Here is a 24,618-nt window from a genome sequence, read left to right on the forward strand (position 1 = left end):
ACCACTGGGTGCCCGTGCGCTTAAAAAGTTTCGATTAACATAACATAACATAACATAACATTAATTATTATTCTTTAGGTAGGTTGTTCTACAACCCTCTGTGAATGCAGCATTTGTGACATGACCTATTAGAAGTATTGCTGTGAGGCCATACCAATAAAAATCACATAATAAACTTCTTGGGTCTATCAAGACTTGGAAACCATGGAAGTTTGGGATGAAGTACAACCGCATCTCAATCAAGAAACCTAATTGGGAAGCAATCCCTTTTAGGATGAATGCCCTCACTCACCAAAGGTGACATGCTTCATCATTTGGGCTTTCTCCTCCCAGTGGGAAAACCTAGTCCCACTGAGGGCTACTACCACCCCGCTGAGATGTGGGAGCCCAGGGATGTTTTTGTTATTCACTAAGCAGATGGGAATAGCTAGAAACCCAAATGCTAGTGGAGTGAGGGTGCAGCGCAAAAAGTGCAAGATAAAAAGGGAATCTAAAACTGCCTAGTGCAGATGAAAAGAAACTTTATTGACTCATCTGGGCTGACAGGATTAAAACGCAGTGCTACGCAGTGTATGATTAGACTGCTAGATTGGAAAGAAAGGTCGACATGTTTCAGCCATAAGTCATCTAACAAGTATGTTTGGCTTTCTTCAGGACCATATACAAGCTGCTGCAAATGTGAAAAAAAAGGAAAAAGTGTCTAATACAAAACCAGTAATCCTAGATAGGCACACGGTATCACTGGAACTCCAGTTACAACTCTAGTACCACAATGGAGTACAGACGGAGAGAGCGGGGCTCCCTTCCCTGAGTTGTGTCCAGGTTGAGGTGGGCTCACTAACTTCTACTGTTGCCAGTTCTGCAACTTTACTTTATGTGATTGTAATGAAAATTGCATTGTGGCTTCCTGTATTGACTATGTTCTGTGTGTGGAGGGAATATGCATGAGAGAAGCTTGCACTAAAGCTGCCTGTACTGCATCTATTCTGTGGCCTTGAGCTTCAAGCAGGTGGTAAATGAATGTGTTAAACCCCATGAAATTGGGAATTCCATGTGGTTTTACAAACAGTAAAACCTTGTCCCACACGGTAACAACATTACATGGGCCTTAACTTGTAATTCCACAGCACTGGTGTGGGTTTACTGCATGCAAATTTACCATCCCTCCATTACTGTGCAGCTCAGAATCAAGGTGGGCTAGTGAAGGTTCAAAACCTTTCCCCAACTGGGCCTGATGGCTCAGTTGACTAATGCATCCACCCCAGGGATCCATGTTTGACCTCATGGTCACAAGCACAAACCTTGGTGGATCTGATCAACCTTTAAACCCGGTATTTGTAAAGACCAAACTAATCACCCCTACGCGTCTCAAGGCGCTGGGGCCCGCAGCAGGGGAGTTTAAGCGCGCTATTGCCCAGAGTCACATGGTGCTGGGCTGAGCTGCCACTGGCACCATGAATCGAACTGTGAGTCCCTTGCTCTGGAGTCAGCTGCTCGGACCGCTGCACCACACCTCACCCTCTGAGGTGAATAGGACGAGTATCATTGAGTTGAATAATAATAAACATCTATTATTCAGTACCAACATGCCTCAGGAGATTAATGTGTGCTTTACAAATGCATTCTATGGATACTACACCAAAGTCAATAGCATTGACTTTATCAATGCACCTTTTTCCAAAGGGTGCCTGATTCTTACTTTTGGCAGAAAGTATTTAGAGAAATGAGACAGAAGCTGGCCCTGATTCAGTTTTGTCTAACTTTCATGAGAGTTCAGTGCATCTCAAAGAGAACTTGAATATCCACGAATAGCTATGTTTACAAAAGTATTTACCTCTCCTGCGAGTGCTGGTCTGTTTTGTTCGAAGCCAGAATGTGTGTATATATATATTTATATATATATATATATATATGTAGTTATATGTAAATGTATGTATACTTGTAAAGCGCACTGTTACCCCATCTCGGGGTGTCCTGGCGCTGTATACCACTGGGGAACCCGTCCTGGCTTTCCCTGTGAGATGGTCCCTCCTGGGCACCCCCAAGGTGAAGCCAGGCATCCCCAGCGCTGAAAGGGCCATTGTGGAGATTAAGCAAGCTATTGCCCAGAGTTGCAGAGTGGGACCCATGGTTAGCGTAGGCACCTAGGCGAGAATTATCGAGTCCGCGGATATTGACCCAAGACCGTGCCGCGACGGGAATTGAACCCTGGGCCCGGGCCGGCCTCTGCTTCAGGGTCTGCCGCTTCTAACCAGTGAGCCACACATATATATACATACTACAATCCTTTTTCCTAGTACTCCTCACAGGAAGAAGGTACAGACTCTGAGAGTGGTGCACAGAATGTTTATTGCTCCTCCATTTTCATTCACAGTTCCATCAACAATAAAATGCAAGTACAATGTCAATGACGCGTTTCGGCCGCTGTGACGCGACCTTGATCACAATATATATAGTGGTGTATATATATATATATATATATATATGTATATATATATATATCAAATTACATATATGTGAGGTTAAGAATAGTGGATCTTTACTTATTTTTATACTTATCTCCACTACAGTTTGGTGCCCTAGTAGCCTGGCTTTGATATTTCTGTAGCATGATATTTAACACTCGATGTTTTGGTAATTTGCCATGGAGGCGCAGAGGTACGCTGCAGTACATTATGGCACTTATTTGATACCCCCCGGGCACATTCACACTTATAGTCTGTGGTCACAATGTCACTGGACGATAGAATCCTCCTGTTCATCAACACTAGCGGCACGGCATGCAGGGCGGTCAGTGCCAGCAAAGAGGAAGCCAGTGCTATGCAAGTAAAAATAATTTTTGTATCCAGGGATAACATTTTCACTACTTCTAATGTCATCTAAGCCAGAAATAACTATTCAGCAAGTTGCTTGAATTTGAGTCATAGTAACTTTGGGGCATATTATCAAGGACGGGCGATACATTATTGCCGCTTTTATCGGCAGGAAACTGCCGATAAAACGGCGATAATGGGCTTGATAATATGCTCTATAGAATTCCTATTGAAGCCCATGTTAGATGTTTTCACATCTAACATGGGCTTTGATAGGAATTCTATAAAGCATATTATCAAGCCCATTATCGCCGTTTTATCGGCAGTTTCCTGCCGATAAAAGCGGCGATAATGTATCACCCGTCCTTGATAATATGCCCCTTTGTCCCTAAATAGCCAAGTGTCCCTGATACCAAGTGAAGCTTGAGACGTCAATGGGATGGCATAAAAAGCTAAGTAAATACGAAAGATAGCATACAAGAACATGACCGATTGAATATCTAGCAAATACCTATCACTACTTAAATATAAGTGGGACCGCCCAGAAGAGTGGTTTCCGGGATGAGAAATTTCTAATGCATTTGCAATGGCATTATCTGAAGAAACTGACTGAATTTATAGCACGTGCTTTTCAAGAAGATGCATCTAATGTAATACCAGAAGCACTACTGCATCATGTCAGGCCATGCTTTTGTAATTTCAGTTGACAGCGAGTAGTTGCCTGGTTCATGCGGTGCATCAATAGTTTGAAGGTAGTTGTGGCTTGTGGTGGTTTACTTGGAAAGACTGGTAGCCAAGTTGACACTGATCACATTCTTCATTAGGGGCCACTCAAGCGTCAGTTTCTCAATATTGTGCCACATAGGAGCCTGGGGTGTTGCTTGTCTCAAGTGTAACGCCACGTTTGTGTGCAACTGATTATGGTGTCCACTGCATATTAAGTTTATTGTATTAAAATACATAAACTAAAATAAATAATGCACTTAAGTATTAAGGCAATTATTGAAACAGACAGCTATGTCGCGGCACAGAGTGGTCTCAGTTGCGTAATGCAATATTCCCATACTGTGCCTTGGATTTGCAAAAGGTTCTTATTTTAGCTCCTTTGAACGCGTCATGTTCTTATGATCTCTGTAAGTGCAATAATTTAGGACATTTGCAGATTATGTGCTCCCGAGTCTCCACTTTGAGGCTGATTATGGTTGCGGTCGCGCAGCGAAAATGGAACCGCCCGACATGTAGTCGGCAGTTTTTTCTGCCTAATTACAATGCGACTGCCGAGAGGCGGTCATAAAAATGCCTTTTACCATTGTGGATGTGCTGCGACACGGTGAATGGGCCGCAGCACAAGCCGCAATGGTAAAACACATTTTGCAAACATCCATGCACCATGGTGCCTGCTACATGGATTTTTGTTGGGGCCCCCCTGGGCCCCAGAAGTCTCTTTCGGCTGCTTTTTCATGGAGGTCGGACGCCATGAAAAGACAATCAGAAAGGGAGATCGTAATCCCTACAGCGGTGCCTCCGCAGGCATTGCCCTCCTTGTAGGGATAATGGTTGGACTGACACTCAGACAGACACTCAGACGAGGTTCTTTAACCAGTTGTAGGCATCGGTCAGTCCCTCCACCTGCTGCGCTCCGACCGACCGACCGTATTGTAATGCGGCAGTTGGCCCACCGCCTGAGATGTCGGATGGACCGCCGCTGCCGGCCTGTCAGTGGTGATCCACCCAGCATCATAATCGGGGCCTTTACAACCTCAGAGCCTACAACTGAACGATTATATGTGCATGTTATTTTTGGCCAAGAGGACCAGCAAACAGCGTTGGGAGAGTTGTCAGCAGTGCAGTAGCATTTGCTGGGGATCATGATTTCAAGCTAACCTGGGTACCCTTTTTTTGTTTTTGTGTTTTGATTTGTATACCTAAAAGTTGCACTTATATAAGACAGATTTTTAAAGTGACTTCAAATGACTCCCTTCTACATATTTTGCAAGTCCCCAAACCCTATGTGATTGGTGGCTGTGAACATGCCTGTACAAAAGATGGTGGAGTAGTTGATCATTTATGCAGCCCATGTCCATTTTCTTCTGTTTATTGATGGACCACATTGGCTGCTGACTCAGGAAATGTTGTGTTGCAGCACCGCAGCTGGTTTTTAGGTCGAACCTGGGCAGCGCATATGCTGCTCTGCAAGGCATGCTGTATTTGAGTACAGACTTGAAGATCCTCCCTATCTCTGCCCATATTTGTCATTGGCTTGTGTCATTGTCCTATGTAAATGCTGGCTTCTGATTCGTTAATAGGCGTGTTAGTCCCTCCTTAGTACCACCTTGTCTTCATTTGTAACCTCCCATCAGGACTGGCACTTTCACTTCTGTTATTTAACCTTTAAGCACTATTTTCTTTATGAGTTTCTACTCCTGTAGGCATGGCATGCTTTTCTGCGCTGTCACTTTCCAAGTAGCCGAGGACAATGGCGGCGGCTTCTTTGAAATGAAATAGGTCACACATTTACAGAGTTTGAGCTATTGGCATTGTAAGTTATTTATGTGTTATTATCAAAACAGATAAATAAAAGACATTGTGATTTACAATGCCATTAGTTTAAACTCTCACAAATGCGAGATCTATTGCATTGCAAATGCTTGTTGTGTTCGGCCTTCGGATGCCTGGGGCATTTGTAAGCAGCTTGAATCTTGCAAGTTCATAATGATGGCTTCCAGTGCAGCATATTTTTGGCTTGTATCTTCATGCTCTGTGCAGAGACAGTTAGCGCATGAGCAACGATAGCAATTGCCTAGGGCTGCCATCTTCCAAGGGGCCCCCAGGAATGTGAAATTTCTCTCTGATTCCCACCTGTCTATTTCTCCATCTCAATCTTTAATTCAATGTTATTTGGCATCATATGGTTTGAATTAGCAGAAAATGGACAATAAAATACAAATATGTTCCGAAAAGGGGTCTCTAACAGCCTGATTCATCAAGCCGAAATCGGTTCGCAAAGGGCCAGATTCTGAGAATCTGGGCCTTTGCGAGCGCTATTTTTGCATTTGGGATTCATCATCCCAAATGCAAAAATCGGTAATAGCGATTTCGCTATTTTGCGAGGAATTACATTTAAGGAATCTCTATTTGAGAATCCTTAAATGCAATTCATCATCCATTTAAAAATTGCGAATTCGCAATTTCGTCCCGCTATTTACCGCGAGGTCAAACCTCGTGGTAAATAGCGAAAACTTAGAAAAATGCTTTTAAAAGCATTTTTCTAAGTTGCATGTTGCACACACACATGTCCTTTGGACATGTGTGTGCGCAACACCTGTTTCAATTAGCATTTAGGGGGTGCTACAGGGTGTCCTTTGGACACCCCTGGCACCCTTTAAATTGCTATCTTATTTGCGATTAGCTAATTGCTAATCGCAAATAAGGAATACTTCCCATTCATTCCTATGGGCCTTTTGGCCCATAGGAATGAATGGGGAGTTATTCCTTATTTGCGATTAGCAATTTGCTAATCGCAAATAAGGAATATGTAGGAAGCGCTATTTATTTAGCAATTCCTACATGAATACCGTTTTGCAAGTCCTTAATAGCGATTCCTTATGAATCGCTATTAGGGGCTCGCAAAACGGGAGAATAATGAATCAGGCTGTAAGCTCCTTGTTGTCCGAAGCCCCCAAAATCCTTAAGATGACACTGGCTGTGTGTAGAACAACAAAGCAGGGTAATATTGCACCCTATAAGTACTTCATTTGTAAAATAATGAGTGCCAGTACCCAAAAGCTCTGTGCAGATGCTGCGGCGGGTGCAAATCAATGTTGTCTGCCGATAACTAAAGCTGTGCAGTCCTAAATGCACACCATGACTCTTTAATCCACTACCAGACGCTTCCTGCCCCTTTATCTCACTCCTTCCTGCAGGTTCATGTTTTGTTGCTTTGTGACAATTGTTCCATTTTTGTCTTTCTCCATCTTTCGACGTTGTTTGTTTTTCATGGTCTTCTACTCTGTATCTGTCAGATGCAGAAAAATAAGTGCCAGCCCCATAACATGCGTGCCGGTGATCCCCAATAGCAACCACCGGCTCAAATTAAGCACTGGCTGAAATTAATGTTAGATGCAGTGATTTGACAAAGTTGTGCTTGGTGTTGAAGGAAAGCCGTACGCAGGGCGTGAATCTCACTGATTTCAAATTGGAATTTAAAACATAAAAGCTCATTTTGTGTTTGTGCATTCATATGACAAAAAAAATGAGAGAATGACTGATACAAACTGACTTCCACCATTTGCAACAAAATTGAAAACTGATGTACAGAAGGTGCATAAGACTTGTGTTGCAGCGAGTGTGCAACTCTCAATGGGGTACTACCTCACATTTTAGTTGAACTTTAAATTCATGGGTCCATGGCTCGTTGATTGCCCATCTGAGACCTTAAATCATTGTTAAACGGACTGTTTTAAATACTGTTTTCCTTTAATTTGTTTTAAATGTGTGTGATGTGTGAGAGTCTCTTAAAGAAATTTTGCAGGGTAGAGTTGTGTTTAAGTTTCATGCAACATCCATAAAAAAGTTTATTTTAGATCAAAACGAAACCTCACGTATGAGAAATGGGATGGGGTCATAGAGATTATTTGTAGTAGCATTAGTGAGCTGCTGCCATTTTACAATATTGAAAACACACCCCACTATTCCTGAATATTAGATGTAAACACATTTAGAATTTGGATGAGGGTGCCTTTGCACTCTCAGTGACCTGGCCAGAGAGAGCATGAAAGAGCTGAAACTGGATCATAATACAAAGCTGTTCCGAGGGACCCCAAAATAAATTTTGCCCAGGGCCCCCAAAATCCTTAAGATGTCCCTGCCCTCGCCTCATACCACCACCTCCAGTGGCCCAACAAAAGCCTACTGTACCTCTGAATCCTCCCATCCTTCCAGTATTGGGACAAAATATCGGAAATGTGAACATCGTGGAATAGAATACTATGTCAAAAATATCAAGGACAAGAATATTGTGTAGGTAATTTTCTATGGATAAGTAAAGTTTTACGATATATAACTCCATATATATGTACCTTGAAAATATATATCTCTTCAGGGTACGTGGAACTGGAGTTAAGTATAGTACATTTAAACTTTCCAATTTGCACTTACCTACTCGAAATTCTCGTCCTCAATATTTTGACACGATATTCTGTCCACACAACAATTGTGTTTCTTATATTCTGTCATTGATCCCATCACTCCTGCTCCCCCATACACCAATTTACAGGTATAGGCATAATACAATTCTCAAACCTGCCCACATACAAACGCTAGAGATATAAAGTGAAATTAGTAAAACATAAGCAGCTATACAATGATTGATCGGTCCAATGGGGATATTGATACTCCTTCTGGAAAGATGTTTTGAATGATATATTTTGACATTATATTTTTGAATTCTAGGATGTCTCTTGATCTGCAAATCTACTTTTATTGTCCATGGTCAGGCCTTGATTTTTTTTTGTGTCAAGCACTTGTACACTTTGATATCTATAAATGTATCTATGTTCCATGCCGATACTGTATGTTATCATTCTAAAACACATTTTTTGCTATTACAGCTCTATCGAGCCTCTGTATTTCACCTATGGCATTGTCTTCGCCTGCGGCTGCTCGTTCGCATACCAGCCATCTTTGGTCATTTTGGGACACTACTTCAAGAAACGCCTTGGACTGGTCAACGGTATTGTCACCGCCGGCAGCAGCTTGTTCACCGTGGCACTGCCCTTCATTTTGAGGGCACTGTTGGACAATGTTGGCCTCTTCAATACGTTGCGGATTCTGTGCATACTCATGTTCATCCTCTTCCTGGCCGGCTTTACTTACATACCACTGGTGCCCCAACGTGAGGACCTGAGCTTCAAGAAGAACGGCAAATTTAGTATGCCTTCCGCAAAAAAGATCTTCAACTTCTCCATATTCAGGATTACGGGTTATCGGGTCTGGGTCTTCGGGATTCCAGCTGCACTTTTTGGATACTTTGTGCCTTATGTTCACTTGGTAAGTGCCACAGAGAGTTTTTTATTTTTAAATTGAGTGAGTATTCATTTTCTACTAACAAAAATGCTAGATAGAGCAAGGAACGTAGAACAAGACAATAGAGGCAGGTTGACTGGGATACATTTAGAGGTGGCAATGTCGCTTGATGGGTGCTGAGTGAGTTTGCAACAATTATTTAGTCACAAAGTGTATATCACACTATGTTACGTACACACTTATGACCAATAATGGAGTGCTTCCCTCACAATCTGTTTTCTGTTAGTAAAAACACAGGTCTGCTGTAAGCATAATGTTAGTGTCGGCTATATAGGGGCCCAATAAATGCTCCTTTTGGCCTGAGCCTGGCGCCCTTGAACCCCCAGGGCATTATACCCTCAGTTTGAAGACATCTGGAGCCGAATAACACAAGGTGACCCAGAGGCGCAGCGGACGTTGGCTCCCACTTTGCGTGCCCCCGGGGCACATTGGTTTTACAGAAGGGGCCGCAGATGCTTGTGCGGCCCGTTCTGTAATACCGATAGCGCTGGCGCACATAAAGCGCCAACGCTATCTTCAGGGGCATTCCCTCATTTGCATGGGCGCCTGCGTAATGCAAATGAGGGACTCCCTTTGCCTCCACGGCCATTCCATAATACAGATGCGGGCGCAGAGGCAAAGAAGCCCTCTTGAAGCACAATGACAGTGCGCCACCCCCTGATTGCAGCCCTCTGGTAGGGGGAAGCGGGGTCATGGACCCCCGAGACATCTCTTGCAGGCGGGTGAAGTCACTGACTGCACCCGCCTGCTCTGTGAAAAGCATCCACTCTGTCGTTTACAGGAATGCGCTGCCCTGGGGGCAGCACGAGTTTGCAGCTGCCCTGGGGGCAGCGCATTCCATGTAAAAGGGCGCACTTTCCCTATTTGCGCCTGGTGTACCTGTTTTAAGGTGTGCCGGGCACAAACAGGGGACGTACGCCCTTTACGTAATAGGGCCCCTGATGTGCAATTTCCACAAAATAGCCACAAGGACAAGATTGTGGATAGCAGTAGCTTTTTACAATCCTCCATAAGATCAGGTCCTGGACTCTAACCTAAAGTGAAGCCATAGTACCAGAACATCGGTGTCAGAAAATTGTCTGACATAAATATTGTGTCCTAAATACTGTCTACAAAAATAATGCCCCATTGTCTTTAATAGTAGATTAAATAGCTGGGTAATTCGCCAGTTACACGTAACTGGCATAAGTATAACTTGAACTGCTCTGATGCGCTGTTTATGACCTTACATATTATATCACTGCTGATATCTGAAATCTATGACGGTGGAAGTTATACTTATGCAGGTTACCTATAAGTGGGGAATTTCCCTGGATTTTAAATGGTAGTGACTTTTCAGTAAATTTCTAAGGGTTTTTTGCGCTGTAGAGCAGCAGTCTCTTGTAATGGTACCTGGGATTCATGTGCTCATTAAAAAAACCTAGATGAGGACTGCCGCCCCTACCTTGTTCTACCTTAAGGATCACGTTCAACCATCAATTTGTTCTAATGACGTAAGGGAGTTTATTTAACATAAAAATATTTTTGCTAATCGTTTTCGAGTTGAATAAACTTTTTTACTTTTCCCTATAATTTACTACAGGAACATTCAACTGTCGGGGTGGAGATATCCCTATGGTGAACTACAAGAAACATTTTTCAAGATTATTACACTTTATAATGAAAGTGTAAAACTATTTTATGTTAACTATTAACATAAAATAATTATATACATTTTTAAAATGTTAAACAAAATACAAAACACTACAGTACTATTAATAATATTTTGAATTATTTAATTAATTTACATATATTAAAGAAAACATATTTTCTGAAGCTTAAATTAAAAAAGAAATTCCCTACCTAAAAGTAAAAAACATTTTTTATTACACATTAATAATTATTAAAATGATGTATAGAAGTAATTATACTGCAATAAAACATTAATGTCAAGTTCATTTTTAAATTAAAACATTTTATTAAAATATTTTGTAATTAAATACTAAATATGTACTATTTTTCGATATTTGTAAATATTAACTTATATCTATACATATTTTTAACTATTTTAAATAATGTAATTTAATTTAACATGATTTCCTATGGGGTTTTATAGTGGAGTTCCTCCCTTCATTATGTTCTATGGGAGGGAGTTTTAGTATCAGTAGTTGCTCATGTGTGGTGCTGGACATACTGCTATTATTTTTTTACAGTAGTAAATTACATAAAAAGATTTGGCTTACCTTCCTTTTTCAGGGGATGGAGACATGTAAGTCTACAGTTTTAATAACTTTACATTCTGATTCTGTGAATCGCCAAAAGTAGTAAAGTTACTCAAAAGTATAAGGGCCTACACATGTAAATTACTCACAAGTGTAAGTTACCTTTGTGGATAGCCCCTACCTCATTGCAGCACATTGTTCTGAAACATGTGCCAACATGTCATCACTAGACTCATTGACTAGGTTATCACAAGTACCCTAGGCAATATTGTTATTTATCAGCTGTGATAAACGTCATAAAAAACACAGGGCCACTACGAATGAAGGCGAATGACATAACAAAAGCCCGCACAGCTACCTCGGTGAAGGGGTACCCCCAAGCTCCGGGGGCACCCTCTGGTACTGGCAGGTCCCTGACCTGAGAGCTCCAGACTGGGCACAGAGCATGGGAGGTGGCTTCATGTACTTTGCAGAAGGGCCCCCTCAAGTTTTGTTACGCCACTGAAGAATGCCTAATAGTACATCACTGTTAGCTAAGTCCATAATGTTGATTAACATTGCTTGTAAGATAAGTAATATGGGGACACACTAACAAAACCGTGTATTTGCACTTGCTCACTTTACTGAAGTAAATTCCAACACTAGGCTAATGTTAATTGAAAGATTTAAATTTGTAAGGTAAAGTGCATATTTTTGTATACATATACAGAATATTTCCATGCATTTAAAAGTCTTTCTTGCTCCTTTCTCCTCAGCTGAGTCATGTGAAAGAAAGGATAGGCCCGGATGTGAACGAGGAGGTCCTGCTCCTGTGCCTTGGCATCACTTCTGGGGTCGGCAGGCTGCTGTTCGGGAGAATTGCAGACTACATCCCAGGTGTCAAAAAAGTATACCTGCAGGTGAGCTTCCAGATTGTAACTTAACATGGAAGGCTTGTTTTATCTACTTCTGTAAGGTTTGTGTTTTTTTGGTGGGCGCAGAATGCATTTAAAAATCTCTGGGGCAGATTAAAAAAAAATACACGCAGCGCAGCTCAGCACACAAAGAGGCTGCGCTGCGTTGCCTGACAGGGAGGGAGCATGAGAGCGCCACATCTTCGATATGACTCTCTCCTACCCTCCCCCCAGTGCTGGCACTGATTTCTGAGGCTGAGTGCCACACACACACCTTAGCGCCATACAGCTAGGGTGTGTGCGTGAGTCTAGCATAGGTTTTTACAGGAAGGGAACCCTTCCTGTACAAAAAATTCATACCAAGATAAGTTTGAAAGCTTTTCTCACTTTGTATGTCACATGCAAAGTCGTGAAAGAAAGGAGAAATAAAAAGATTTCTCCTGTTAGTGCCTCCTTTGAAGTGGCGTTTTACAACGTTTGCCGCTAAACCCTGTGCACAATTATTTGTAGATAGTGTTTTGCATCAAAAGGCATGGGTGGTTGCTTCTTGAAAGTCCATGTAACCACCAATGTAACGCCCCCTTGGCGCTAAGTAACACAAAGCTTTACGATAATTTTAGGGTACTTTCCAGGGCAAAACACTGGTGTAATGAAACTTCCGGGGTCCCCCTGCAAGGTACGTGGAGGGGCCCCCTCCAGTCTCATTCAGGAGCTCTCTGGCCAGAATATTGTGCTGAGGGGGTCCCCTGGAGATTGCAGCTCCCCCTTCCGGCCGGGCCTGCAGGGGGGCTGTGTTCCACCACTGGCGTTTTGCACCGAAAAGTAAATTTCCCCATAAACATTTTGCCCTGGTTAGCGTCACTTTTGTTATGCTAACCCAGTGCAAAATGTTTGAAAATCTGCCCCTGTGTGTACTACACTCGACAGCCTTTGAAGTGTTGAAACCAGTGCACATGCCTGCATCGATGTCACTAGCATGTTACTTCAATGTCACGGTGCCCTCTCCATCAGTAACTGGAGTGAAAATAGTTTTGCTGAAGTTCACGTTCGAAGATTTGTCATCTCAGCCCAAAGTCAGATAAACTACGTGAACAAAGTCTCGCCTCACAGGAAGCTGTGTCATCTAAAGGAAGGATGCTGGTTGCACGTTTCACCAAAATAATCAAACGACTGCAGAAAGCGGAAGCAAAATTCAGTAGGCATGCAAAAAAAAAACTGGTACGCTGAGGCCAGCGGTAGCCTCAGATACAACGTAGGCAAAAAAGTAACGCGTTGCCTACCCTTGCATTTTCACTATCCAAGGGGGACAGTACAGTGCACATGCAAAGATTGTCATCCACATGCAAATATATTGTTATTACGATTACGCAGAAATTAATTGCAAAATATACAATATATATTTATGCATTTTACATATTAATCTGATAGTGATTCTGAAGTTATCTAGACTTAAAGTTGTGTTTCGTGCAGCTCTGCCCTGTCAAATGAACATCAAAAGTCCATACTGCATTGGTCAGACGGATGTATGACATTACAACGCATGCTTTTACCACGCATGCCTTTACATCGCAGTTTTTACAATGCATGCTGTTACAACGCATAGCGCTTAGGGGTGCTGGATAGTGAATAGTTTAATTTACTATTCCAACTCCAGTCCCCGTGGATAGTAGGGAAGGTGTTGGATAGTAAATTAAATCCATTCCCTATCCTAGAGCGCCCCCAGCACAATGCATTGTAATGACATGCGTTGTAATAGTTGCGTCGTAAAGGCACTGCGTGGTAAAAGTTGCGTTGTAAAGGATGTTTACCGGCCAGACTCTCCATCCAGAAGTAAAACTAAAGTGTCTGTGAAAATACTTATCTCTTTATTATTCAGATGACCGATGTAGGTGCCTAATCTAGGGCCAGCTGCAGGTTCAAATTGATACCATTCTGATGCAGCTTGTCACAGGGGCATGCCACCAGACGTTGGCCCTCCATGTAAAAGACAGTGTCCAAACCCCGCAATTTCTGACCAGCATAGCTGTGTCTGGACACAGTGGGGTCCCCTGATCAGACTGGGAACCTTAAACCACAGGAGCAAAAGAGTTGTGTGGTACACATGGACGTTAATTCACCAAAAATCCAGGGGTAACGGAAGTGGCATGCGAACAGTTGACCTTGATGACATCACAGGAAGTGACATCATAGGACATATAACCCCAAATCTTGCCGGAGGTGATGTCATATGACCTTAACCCTAATGAAACTATGATATTTGACAATATTAACTGCATGATTAATGTAATTACACAAAAATGTCTGTTTTAGATACCACTTATATTAGGGTGCTGACATGATCTTTGAAGGTAGTGGAGAGTAATACTATCCCTGATTTGTAGCAAAAAAGTGAAGCGAGTGAGCCAGATCTCTTCCAGGAGGGCTCAAAGGGGTTGTTCACTGGCTTTCATTGAATATTCAAGTCCTTTCATGTTCTGCCAAGCCAATGAGACCTGACACTCCTCAGGAGTTGACTCCATTTTTTCCAAAATGTGCTCTGGGGGCTCCTATGTGTCACAAATTACCTCCATTGAGTGCAGGGCCAGAATTCTATCATGGGTGTCTTACAGATGCCATGGATGTTGCTTATGCCAAAAATGATACGCAATAGGCCCATGGCAGAATTTTACCATGAATGTCTTCAACATGCCTTGGGTGACCCTTATGTCAAAAATTATCTCTGGTATGCAAAGGCCAGCATTTAATCATGGGTGCCTCCTTCCCATATGCTGAGGGGGTCCCCTGCCCTCTGTTAGGAAATGAATTACCTCCAATTTGCCATTACCAGCATTATTCCACAGATGTCCCATATGCCAAGAATTATTTATAATGTGCCAGCAGTTGTATTTTACCATGGGCGCCCTTTATGGCAGTATTTACCTCCAGTATGTCGGTGCCAGTATTTAGTAATAGATGCCTTTCATGGTAACAATTACCTCCAGCATGCCAATGCCAGTATTTTGACATGGGTGCCACTACAAGCCAAGAATGACTTTCAACATGCTATGGCCAACTGCAGTCTTGCAAACAGAGCAACTCATTAGCACTAACACTCACATTCACTCACTTCCACTCATTCTCACTCTCATTTATTTCTACTTACTTGCACTCATTCACTCACTCTCTTGCACCTTCTTTTACTCTCATTCACTCATTCTCGCTCATTCCAACTGACTCTCACTCTTTCTTTTCTTTGATCCACTCATACCTTCTCACTCACTCACTCACTTCCTTACTCCTTCTTTGCCATTCACTCTCACTTATACTCAGTCTGACTCACTCATTCAAACTCACTTTTAGTTTCGCTCACTATTAATTTACCACTTACACATGATCATGTTCACTGTTACTTCTCACTCCTTCTCACAAATATAACTCATTCATTGTTGTACACTCATTCTCTCTCACACTTTCTAAAACTTCCCACACTCATTCTTATTCATTCTCATTCATGCACTCACACTCATTGCAGTCACTCTTATCTCACATATTCACAGTCACTGAATATGGCACACTTATACTCATTTATTGAGACTCAATCTCACTCATTCTCACTCATATCTTGTTACTGACCCTCACCCACTCACACACATACTCACACACAGTCCCACATACAGACATACACACCCATATGTATACACTTTGTCTCTCTCACACAAACTCTAACCTGCAAACACGCACACAACATATATTTAAAATAATTGGTCTCCTTAACTTAGCTGCCAGCAAAAGTCTCATTCTAGCTCTTGGGACTGTATATTTTATGACAGTTATAGTGAATAATAAACTATTATCCTCTATTAGTGTAATAAGAAATGGGAAGTAAACAAGGAGAGTGGAGCCCAAGTGAACAAAGGTGCAAGCTGTGTTCTTGGCATTGATTTTACCACCTCTGAGGACAGCGTCACAAAAGCAGAGTCAGGGTTGGAATCTAAGGGTGGCCCCTAAATGATGTCTGAGGTTTTAAACCCCTTGCATGAAATCCCCAAATACTGCTCCTCCATCACAATGAATTAAGTAATCTCACTGTTTATTTTCGTTTCACAGTAAGCATGTCATTTTTATGTGCGGTGGCAGGAATGGAGCATGCCACTTTAGAGTCTTTATGGGACTTAGGCCCAGATTCATCAAACAAAAATCCGCTCGCAATGGGGCAGATTCTCAGAATCTGCCCCTTTGCGAGCGGTATTTTTGCATTTGGGATGCATCATCCCAAATGCAAAAATCGCAGTTTTAGAAATCGCTAAATTGCGATTATTTGCATTTAAGGAATCTCAAATTGAGATTCCTTAAATGCAATGCATGAAAGTTTTTAAAATTGCAAATTCGCTAATAGGGCATGCAAATTACTGTGAAGTACAACTTCATGGTACTTTGCAAAAACTTTGAAAAATGCACTAAAGTGCATTTTTCAAAGTTTCATGTTGCGCAAGTTTCATGTTGCGCACACACATGCCCTAAGGGCATGTGTGTGCGCAACATATGTGCACATATCACTTTCAGGGGTGCAACAGGGTGTCCTTTGGGGTGTACAGTCATAATATCGAGTCAATTATTTCGACTGGACAGAATATCGAGTAAAAAATATAGAATGGACATAATATCGACTAGACATAATATAGACAACAAAAATATCGACTAGAGAAAATTAATATCGAATAGAATGGACATAATATCGAATCAAAAATATAGAATGGACATAATATCGACTAGACATAATATAGACAACAAAAATATCGAATTTAAGGTAAGTTAATAATAATTTTTATTTTTTGTGTAATATAAGTCTGTAGCGGGTTGTGGGTTTATAGGGGAATAGGGTGGGAAGTAATTTAATTCTAATTAATTAAATATGTTAATTTATTTATTGATATATATTTAGAATTAATTGTTAATTAATTATTAATTGGTAATTAATTAAAATATAATTGGTAATTAATTATAATTGATTAATTGATAAATATTTTAATTTTAGTAATTTATTTTCTGTAGCGGGTTGTGGGTTTATAGGGGAATAGGGTGGGAAGTAATTTAATTATAATTAATTAAATATGTTAATTTATTTATTGATAATAATTTAGAATTAATTGTTAATTAATTATTAATTGGTAATTAATTAAAATATAATTGGTAATTAATTATAATTGATTAATTGATACATATTTTAATTTTAGTAATTTATTTTCTGTAGCGGGTTGTGGGTTTATAGGGGAATAGGGTGGGAAGTAATTTAATTATAATTAATTAAATATGTTAATTTATTTATTGATATTTTTTAAAAATTAATTGTTAATTAATTATTAATTGGTAATTAATTAAAATATAATTGGTAATTAATTATAATTGATTAATTGATAAATATTTTAATTTTACGGTTCAGGGTCAGTTTTCAGTTTTTGGGTAAAGGGGTATTTTTAGGGTTCAGGGTCAGTTTTCAGTTTTTGGGGTAAAGGGGTATTTTTAGGGTTCAGGGTCAGTTTTCAGTTTGTAGGTAAAGGGGTATTTTTAGGGTTCAGGGTCAGTTTTCAGTTTTTGGGTAAAGGGGTATTTTTAGGGTTCAGGGTCAGTTTTCAGTTTTTGGGTAAAGGGGTATTTTTAGGGTTCAGGGTCAGTTTTCAGTTTTTGGGTAAAGGGGTATTTTTAGGGTTCAGGGTCAGTTTTCAGTTTTTGGGGTAAAGGGGTATTTTTAGGGTTCAGGGTCAGTTTTCAGTTTGTAGGTAAAGGGGTATTTTTAGGGTTCAGGGTCAGTTTTCAGTTTTTGGGTAAAGGGGTATTTTTAGGGTTCAGGGTCAGTTTTCAGTTTTTGGGGTAAAGGGGTATTTTTAGGGTTCAGGGTCAGTTTTCAGTTTGTAGGTAAAGGGGTATTTTTAGGGTTCAGGGTCAGTTTTCAGTTTTTGGGTAAAGGGGTATTTTTAGGGTTCAGGGTCAGTTTTCAGTTTTCGGGTAAAGGGGTATTTTTAGGGTTCAGGGTCAGTTTTCAGTTTATGGGTAAAGGGGTATTTTTAGGGTTCAGGGTCAGTTTTGGGTTTTTGGGGTACAGGGGTACTTTGTAAAAATAAAGTAAAATTACATTTAAATTACATTTATTTAATAAAATTAAATTATATTAAATTATATTATAATATTTTTTATTAATTTATATTCAAAAAATTATTATATACTTACCAATACTTATGTTGTAATGGTATGCGTTGTAAAGGTATATGCGTTGTAAAATCTTGCGTTGTAAATGTATGCGTTGTAAAAGTTTTGTTGTAATGGTAGGCGTTGTAAAAGTATGCGTTGTAACGTCATACATCCCTGGAGTGGGAATAGTAATTTTAACCTCTACGCTATCCAGCGCTTTCCCTACTGTTGCACCCACTGGAGTGGGAGTAGTAAATTTTACCTCTACGCTATCCAACACTTTTGCTAATGTTGAACTCACTATAGTTGTAACAATAAATTTTAAACATTTTCTAAAATGTTATATATGTTTATTTAATAATATGTTTAAATATATATATATATATATATATATATATATATATATATGTGTGTGTAATTTTTGGTGATATAATTTTTTTAATTATATAAATTATTTATTAAAATTATATTTTTTTAATAATTATTTCTAAGTTTATATTAAATATATTTATTACTATATTAGTTTTAACTTACTTTTAAGACATTTAAAAAAATCGATATTTTGACAGTCTATATTTTTGTAAGTCGATATTTTGGAGTCGATATTTTGGTACTTACCTGTTTGAAGATAGGGAGTCGATATTTTGTCAATCGATATTTTTGACTCGATATTTGTGTATCTCGATATTTGTGTCGTCGATATTATGTCAGTGATCCGTCCTTTGGACACCCCTGCACCCTTGAAATCGCAATCTCAATTTGCGAATCGCTAATTGCGATTCGCAAATTGAGATTGGCTTCCCATTCATTCCTATGGGCCCCTAGGCCCATAGGAATGAATGGGAGGTATTCCTTAATTGCGACTCGCAATTTGCGACTCGCAATTAAGGAATTCTAAGAATTCGCTATTTTTAAAGTGATTTCTTGATGCATTCCATTTTGCAATTCCTTAATAGCGATTCGGTCTTTTTCGCTATTAAGGAATCGAAAAGTGGGTTGTTGATGCATCTGGGGGTTAGTGTGCTTAGGGGAATATGTGCAATTTTGCCTGCTTTGTTAGGAGGAAGACAGTAGCTTTTCTTGCAGGCCTCGACAAATCAGCTCGCCCACTCACTATGGCAAGTCAGATTTTATCAAGGCAAGCTATATTTAGGGCCTACTCGCCCCTTCTGGCGAGCTGACAACAATGTGGTGTTCTGCGCACTCACAAAGTGAATGAACATTAAAGGTGCCTTGAATCTTGTATTGGGGAGGCTTTCTTTCTTGCTTGGAGAACCCTACCTGGACGCACATCTCGCCACACGCAGCCTCTGCCCCTGGGTCCAGGAACGCTGTAGGTCTCGCCGCTATTACCAACTCACGGCGGCTGGAGACTACAGCTCCCAGTGGGCTTTGCGTGTACTTCCGGTTCCCGCAGCCAGCGCGCCCGGAGGCGCTACAAAGGCGGGCCAGCCCCTCGGTGGAGCGGGAGGCTTTCTTTCTTGCTTGGAGAACCCTACCTGGACGCACATCTCGCCACACGCAGCCTCTGCCCCTGGGCCCAGGAACGCTGTAGGTCTCGCCGCTATTACCAACTCACGGCGGCTGGAGACTACAGCTCCCAGTGGGCTTTGCGTGTACTTCCGGTTCCCGCAGCCAGCGCGCCCGGAGGCGCTACAAAGGCGGGCCAGCCCCTCGGTGGAGCGGGAGGCTTTCTTTCTTGCTTGGAGAACCCTACCTGGACGCACATCTCGCCACACGCAGCCTCTGCCCCTGGGTCCAGGAACGCTGTAGGTCTCGCCGCTATTACCAACTCACGGCGGCTGGAGACTACAGCTCCCAGTGGGCTTTGCGTGTACTTCCGGTTCCCGCAGCCAGCGCGCCCGAGGCGCTACAAAGGCGGGCCAGCCCCTCGGTGGAGCGGGAGGCTTTCTTTCTTGCTTGGAGAACCCTACCTGGACGCACATCTCGCCACACGCAGCCTCTGCCCCTGGGTCCAGGAACGCTGTAGGTCTCGCCGCTATTACCAACTCACGGCGGCTGGAGACTACAGCTCCCAGTGGGCTTTGCGTGTACTTCCGGTTCCCGCAGCCAGCGCGCCCGGAGGCGCTACAAAGGCGGGCCAACCCCTCCGCGTCGCGGGACGCGCCCGGGCAGCGCCGGGCGGAGCCCGGGCAGAGGGCGGGCCGTCTGTGGCCGTCAGGGGCTGACAGAGGCTGGGCTGGGCCCCGTCCCTTTCCTCTTACCAACCACGACGACTCACGCTTGGTGCCTGTTGCCCTTCTGTTGCTCAAACCATGTCTACACGCTCTGGTAAGCCTCTCAGGGGTGAGGTCGAAAGGGGATCTAATGTCGCGAGCCCTGTGATAGGGTCAATGGACCGTTTCATTACCAGGGTAGCGGCGGTGATTGAAAAGGAGATCGCCATCTCTGAGCGGCGTCTATCTGAAGTATACCTCCCCGCAAGACGTTCATCATTGGGGGCAGACGCCCAGTCGCTCACACCAGCTATTACCCGGGTTCAAGTAGGTACCCCCCCTAGTATGGTCAGTGCTCCCTCAGAACCCCTCCATCTGACTGGTATTGAGCAAAATATAGATAGGTTGGAATCTCAGGCCGCTCTTCTTCCTATAGTCACAATGGAAGATGATGGCCCTAGTAATTGTTCCGTATCACTACCACCTATTCCGTCAAGTGATGTCACTAGAGACCCCGAGTCCCCACATTCCCCTGCACCTACCACAGTTGTACCAGATGGAAAGCTAGTTGGGGCTTCACCTATTATCGTGACTCCTGATACTAGGCAGGAGTTTCCCCTCGTAGGTAAAAAATCGCGCAAACGTAAGAAGGGTAAGCTAGTGAGACAGGCCGCCCTCTACCAAAGAGTAAGGAAGTCTCCTGTACCAAACACAAGTATTACAAGGGGTGCCCCTATGCTGAATGAAACCGACACAGAAGGGGATGTACTGATTTCTCCAAAGGGCCCTCACACAACTAAGGTCTCAAAGCGAGCTGACTTGGTAGCGGTCGAAAATATTCTGGAGAAGGTATATACCCTCTTGAAACCGTTACTAACTCAAGTGAAGGGTCTAGGGGAGAGGATTGACAAACTAGAGCAGTCAACTCTGGATGGGTTACACTCACTCAAAACAACAATCAAACAAGCTACTAGAGTGACTGTAAATAAGGATGTGGGTGTAAAAGGGAATGATCTATCAGCGCAGAAAGGCCCTAAGCCCCCAACAACCCAAAATAAAGCTGCTCCTAATAATCTAGTAATCCCAACTCCCAAATCTCCTCCCCATCTGAAACCAGGTCCAAGCCACAAGGGACTCCCAACAAATAAAGAGCCTGAGAAAAATAAGCCAAAATCTCTTTCTCAAAAACAGCAACAGACAACTGAGGGTAATAAGGAAGTCCAACAAAAATTAGAAGGTAGCAGTAAACCCAGCGGCCCAACGACTAGGAAAGCCCCCAGGCCTGCAACACAATGTTCTGCCCCAACAATCTCCCCACAGGCCCCCAGTATCCCCCCACGACGGATCCCCCCAATTAATCTCCCACCAGACTGTCAACCATTTGTTGCAGTCATGGTTAATGTGCCTCCCCTAAAGGATGGCCAGTTGGAAAACCATCAATCACTCAAGAACAAGTGTATACACTGGCTGAAGGCAAATAAACCAATCCCCCCGGGTATGGACGGCATTATTTTAAGTGTCCGTAGAGTGGGATGGGTAGGGCAAGGGAAAAAAATGCTGGAGGGAGACTGTGTAATTATAAACTTCCAAGATTACAGAGTGGTGCCATCCATTTGTACTCCTATTAAAAACATGGGGGCCCCGGGGGTTAAATTGGTAGACCTCTCGTATTTTTACCCTAGGCATCTTGTTAGCCCAAATGGAGGAAGTGAAAGTTCTCTTAATTCGGGCCAAAACTGGGCCGGGGTTGTAGGAGGCGATAGGGAGAAACAAATGTGGGCAATTGGCCCCTGCTGACTGGAATCAGTGAGGAGAGCAGAACAAGTAGAAGCACCACCCACCCAAATAAACCTTGTAAGTGGAATGGGAGACCCTATAACAACTCCACAAGATCCCTGCTCTCCTCGGTTATATAGGGGGAGCCCTATGGATAGGGGCTTTCAAGCGCCCAGCGACCATCCAGCTGTGACGGACCTAGTCTTTAAGGTTTTCAGCTGGAACATCGCAGGGATTGCTGGAAAACTGGCCCTCCCAGACTTTACTGCATGGGTTGATAAGCACTCCTTGTGCCTTTTCCAGGAAACCTGGAGCTTGATACCGGTCCATAGGGTGGGTTTTTCCTCATACTCCTCTCCTGCGCGGGTCTCGGAATCCGGGAGAGGCCGCCCAGCGGGCGGCCTTCTTATTTGGGTCGCGGCTTCTTTAAACTGTAGAGTAGTGGACTATCCCACAGGTTCCCCGGACATACAAAATATTACCCTTATAGACCAAAGGGGAAGAATTGTTCTAAACATCTTTAATGTGTATGCTCGGGGTACAAAGGGTGGGAGAAAGTCTCCTGTGATAGCTCTTCTCGAGACCCTGTTAAACAACACCCCCCATAAGACCCGCACCCTGGTTGTAGGTGATATGAACTGCACGTTCGAGCCTTTGGGCTCGGATGTTTCCCTCGACCAGGATGAGGAGGATGCCAGGTGGGGGATCCCGGCTCTGGACATCGCACCGATTAAAAGGTGGACAGAAGTGGCGCTCCAAATATACTCCCTTACTCTTGAATTTAATTTAAGGGCAGCGAATGGGAGGACTTCCTTGGATAGGGGGGGTGCACATACCTACAACAGACCAAGGCACACCTCTAGGCTGGATTATGCCCTAATAGACGTGTGCTTATGGCCTTATGTGAAGGACATGCAGGTGGTCCCTTCGACAGAAAGCGATCACAACCCTCTCTCCCTAGAAATGGAACATTGGTGGCAACCCCTAAGGAAGGCCAACTTTAAAGAGGCACTCGTACCACTAGATGAATCTGAAGTCTCCCCATGTGGTAGAAGAATTAAATGGGCGAAACTGGTCCTATCCGAGGCGAAGGTTGGGGAAATTCAATCCCATCTAAACCGCGCGGTAATATCTCTGGAATCCTCGCTAGAAGGGGTGGGTAAAGTGAGTGGGTTATTTCTCTCTCTGATTGAAGCCCTAACCAATGTGTTTACCCTGTACTCTAAAAAGCCGGGCAATACAGGAACTAAAAAATCTGTTGAGGGGTGGTATACCCAAGCCTGCAGGACCCATAAGGCAAAGCTAGTTGAGGCAGTTAAATCTAAATCCCAAAGTGTGATCCAGGAGGCTAGGAAGGCTTACAAAAAGACCCTTAGTTTGGCTAGAAGGGAGTGGGAAGAAAAATACTGGGAGGACCTACTCCAGGCTAGCAAAATTAGGGATTCAGGGGTGTTTTGGAATCTTATAAGGAAACGGACCAAATCCGATGCAGCCATGAGACCCTGCAGCATCCCGGCTCAAAGTTGGGCAAAACACTTTGGGTCTTTATACCTCCCACCAGACGGGGAACTGTCTGTGGGGATGGATCTCACACTAGCAATCGAACCTCATGCCTATGACCTTTTCACTCCCTTAGAGATTGAGGGGGTTATAGGCTGGGTGGCACCACGCAAGGCACCGGGCCCGGATGGCCTTCCGGGTGATTTGATAAGGGCTTACCCAACGGAATGGGGAAGGATCATAGCAGCTCTCCTAAATGATATTATGAGGGGAGGAGTAGTACCAGAATCCTGGAAAGGGGCGGTGGTTGTCCCCATTTATAAAAAAGGGTGCAGGGAAACCCCGGGAAACTATCGCCCAATAAGTCTGATAGACTCCACCCAAAAGATAGCTGGCAAAGCTATCCTTGGTAGGATCCTCAATTGGGTGGAGGAGAATAAAATCCTATCAGACTTTCAGGCAGGTTTCCGGGCTGGTATGGGGACTATAGAGCAGGTGTTTAGGTTGTCCCTCTTGGGGTGGAAGGTGGTGGAACTGGGCAAGGGCAGTCTTTACTTAGCCTTTATAGACTTGAAGACTGCCTTTGATCTAGTTCCCCGGGAAGAGCTCTGGAGGGTCCTTTGTGAGTTGGGGCTACCACCTTACATCTTGTCCCTTCTTATAAGCCTTCATGCCCACACTTTTGCACAGGTCCGCTGGGGTAATAACGGAGAGCTCACGGAAAAAATACCAGTGTCTAGGGGCGTAAGACAGGGTTGCGTCCTGGCACCCACCCTATTCTCGTTATATCTGAATGGGGTGGTAAAACACCTTCAACAAGAACCAGCTGACGCCCCCTGTCTTGGAGGTGTCCGCATCCCAACCCTGCTTTTTGCGGACGACACGCTCCTGATTTCGAAGACCCCACAAGGACTACAGAAACTTCTAACACGATTCCAGGAGTTCTGTGTTGCAAAAGGGCTAACAATAAATGTGGACAAAACCAAATACCTAGTTGTTAACCCACCTA

At 43.0% G+C, this 24,618-nt stretch overlaps 1 protein-coding gene across 1 annotated transcript in view; it reads left to right on the forward strand.

Annotated features, from left to right (window-relative positions):
* The window catches only part of LOC144763325 (monocarboxylate transporter 10-like), a 396,267-nt gene that overhangs the window by 310,073 nt on the left and 61,576 nt on the right, over positions 1 to 24,618 (forward strand). Inside the window, exons 3-4 of the mRNA XM_078648810.1 lie at positions 8,423 to 8,861; positions 11,854 to 11,997. Coding sequence (XP_078504936.1) covers positions 8,423 to 8,861; positions 11,854 to 11,997 — 583 coding nt within the window. The remainder of the gene's footprint in view (positions 1 to 8,422; positions 8,862 to 11,853; positions 11,998 to 24,618) is intronic.

The sequence above is a fragment of the Lissotriton helveticus genome, chromosome 6, assembly GCF_964261635.1.
Source record: "Lissotriton helveticus chromosome 6, aLisHel1.1, whole genome shotgun sequence".
Lineage (NCBI taxonomy): Eukaryota > Metazoa > Chordata > Amphibia > Caudata > Salamandridae > Lissotriton > Lissotriton helveticus.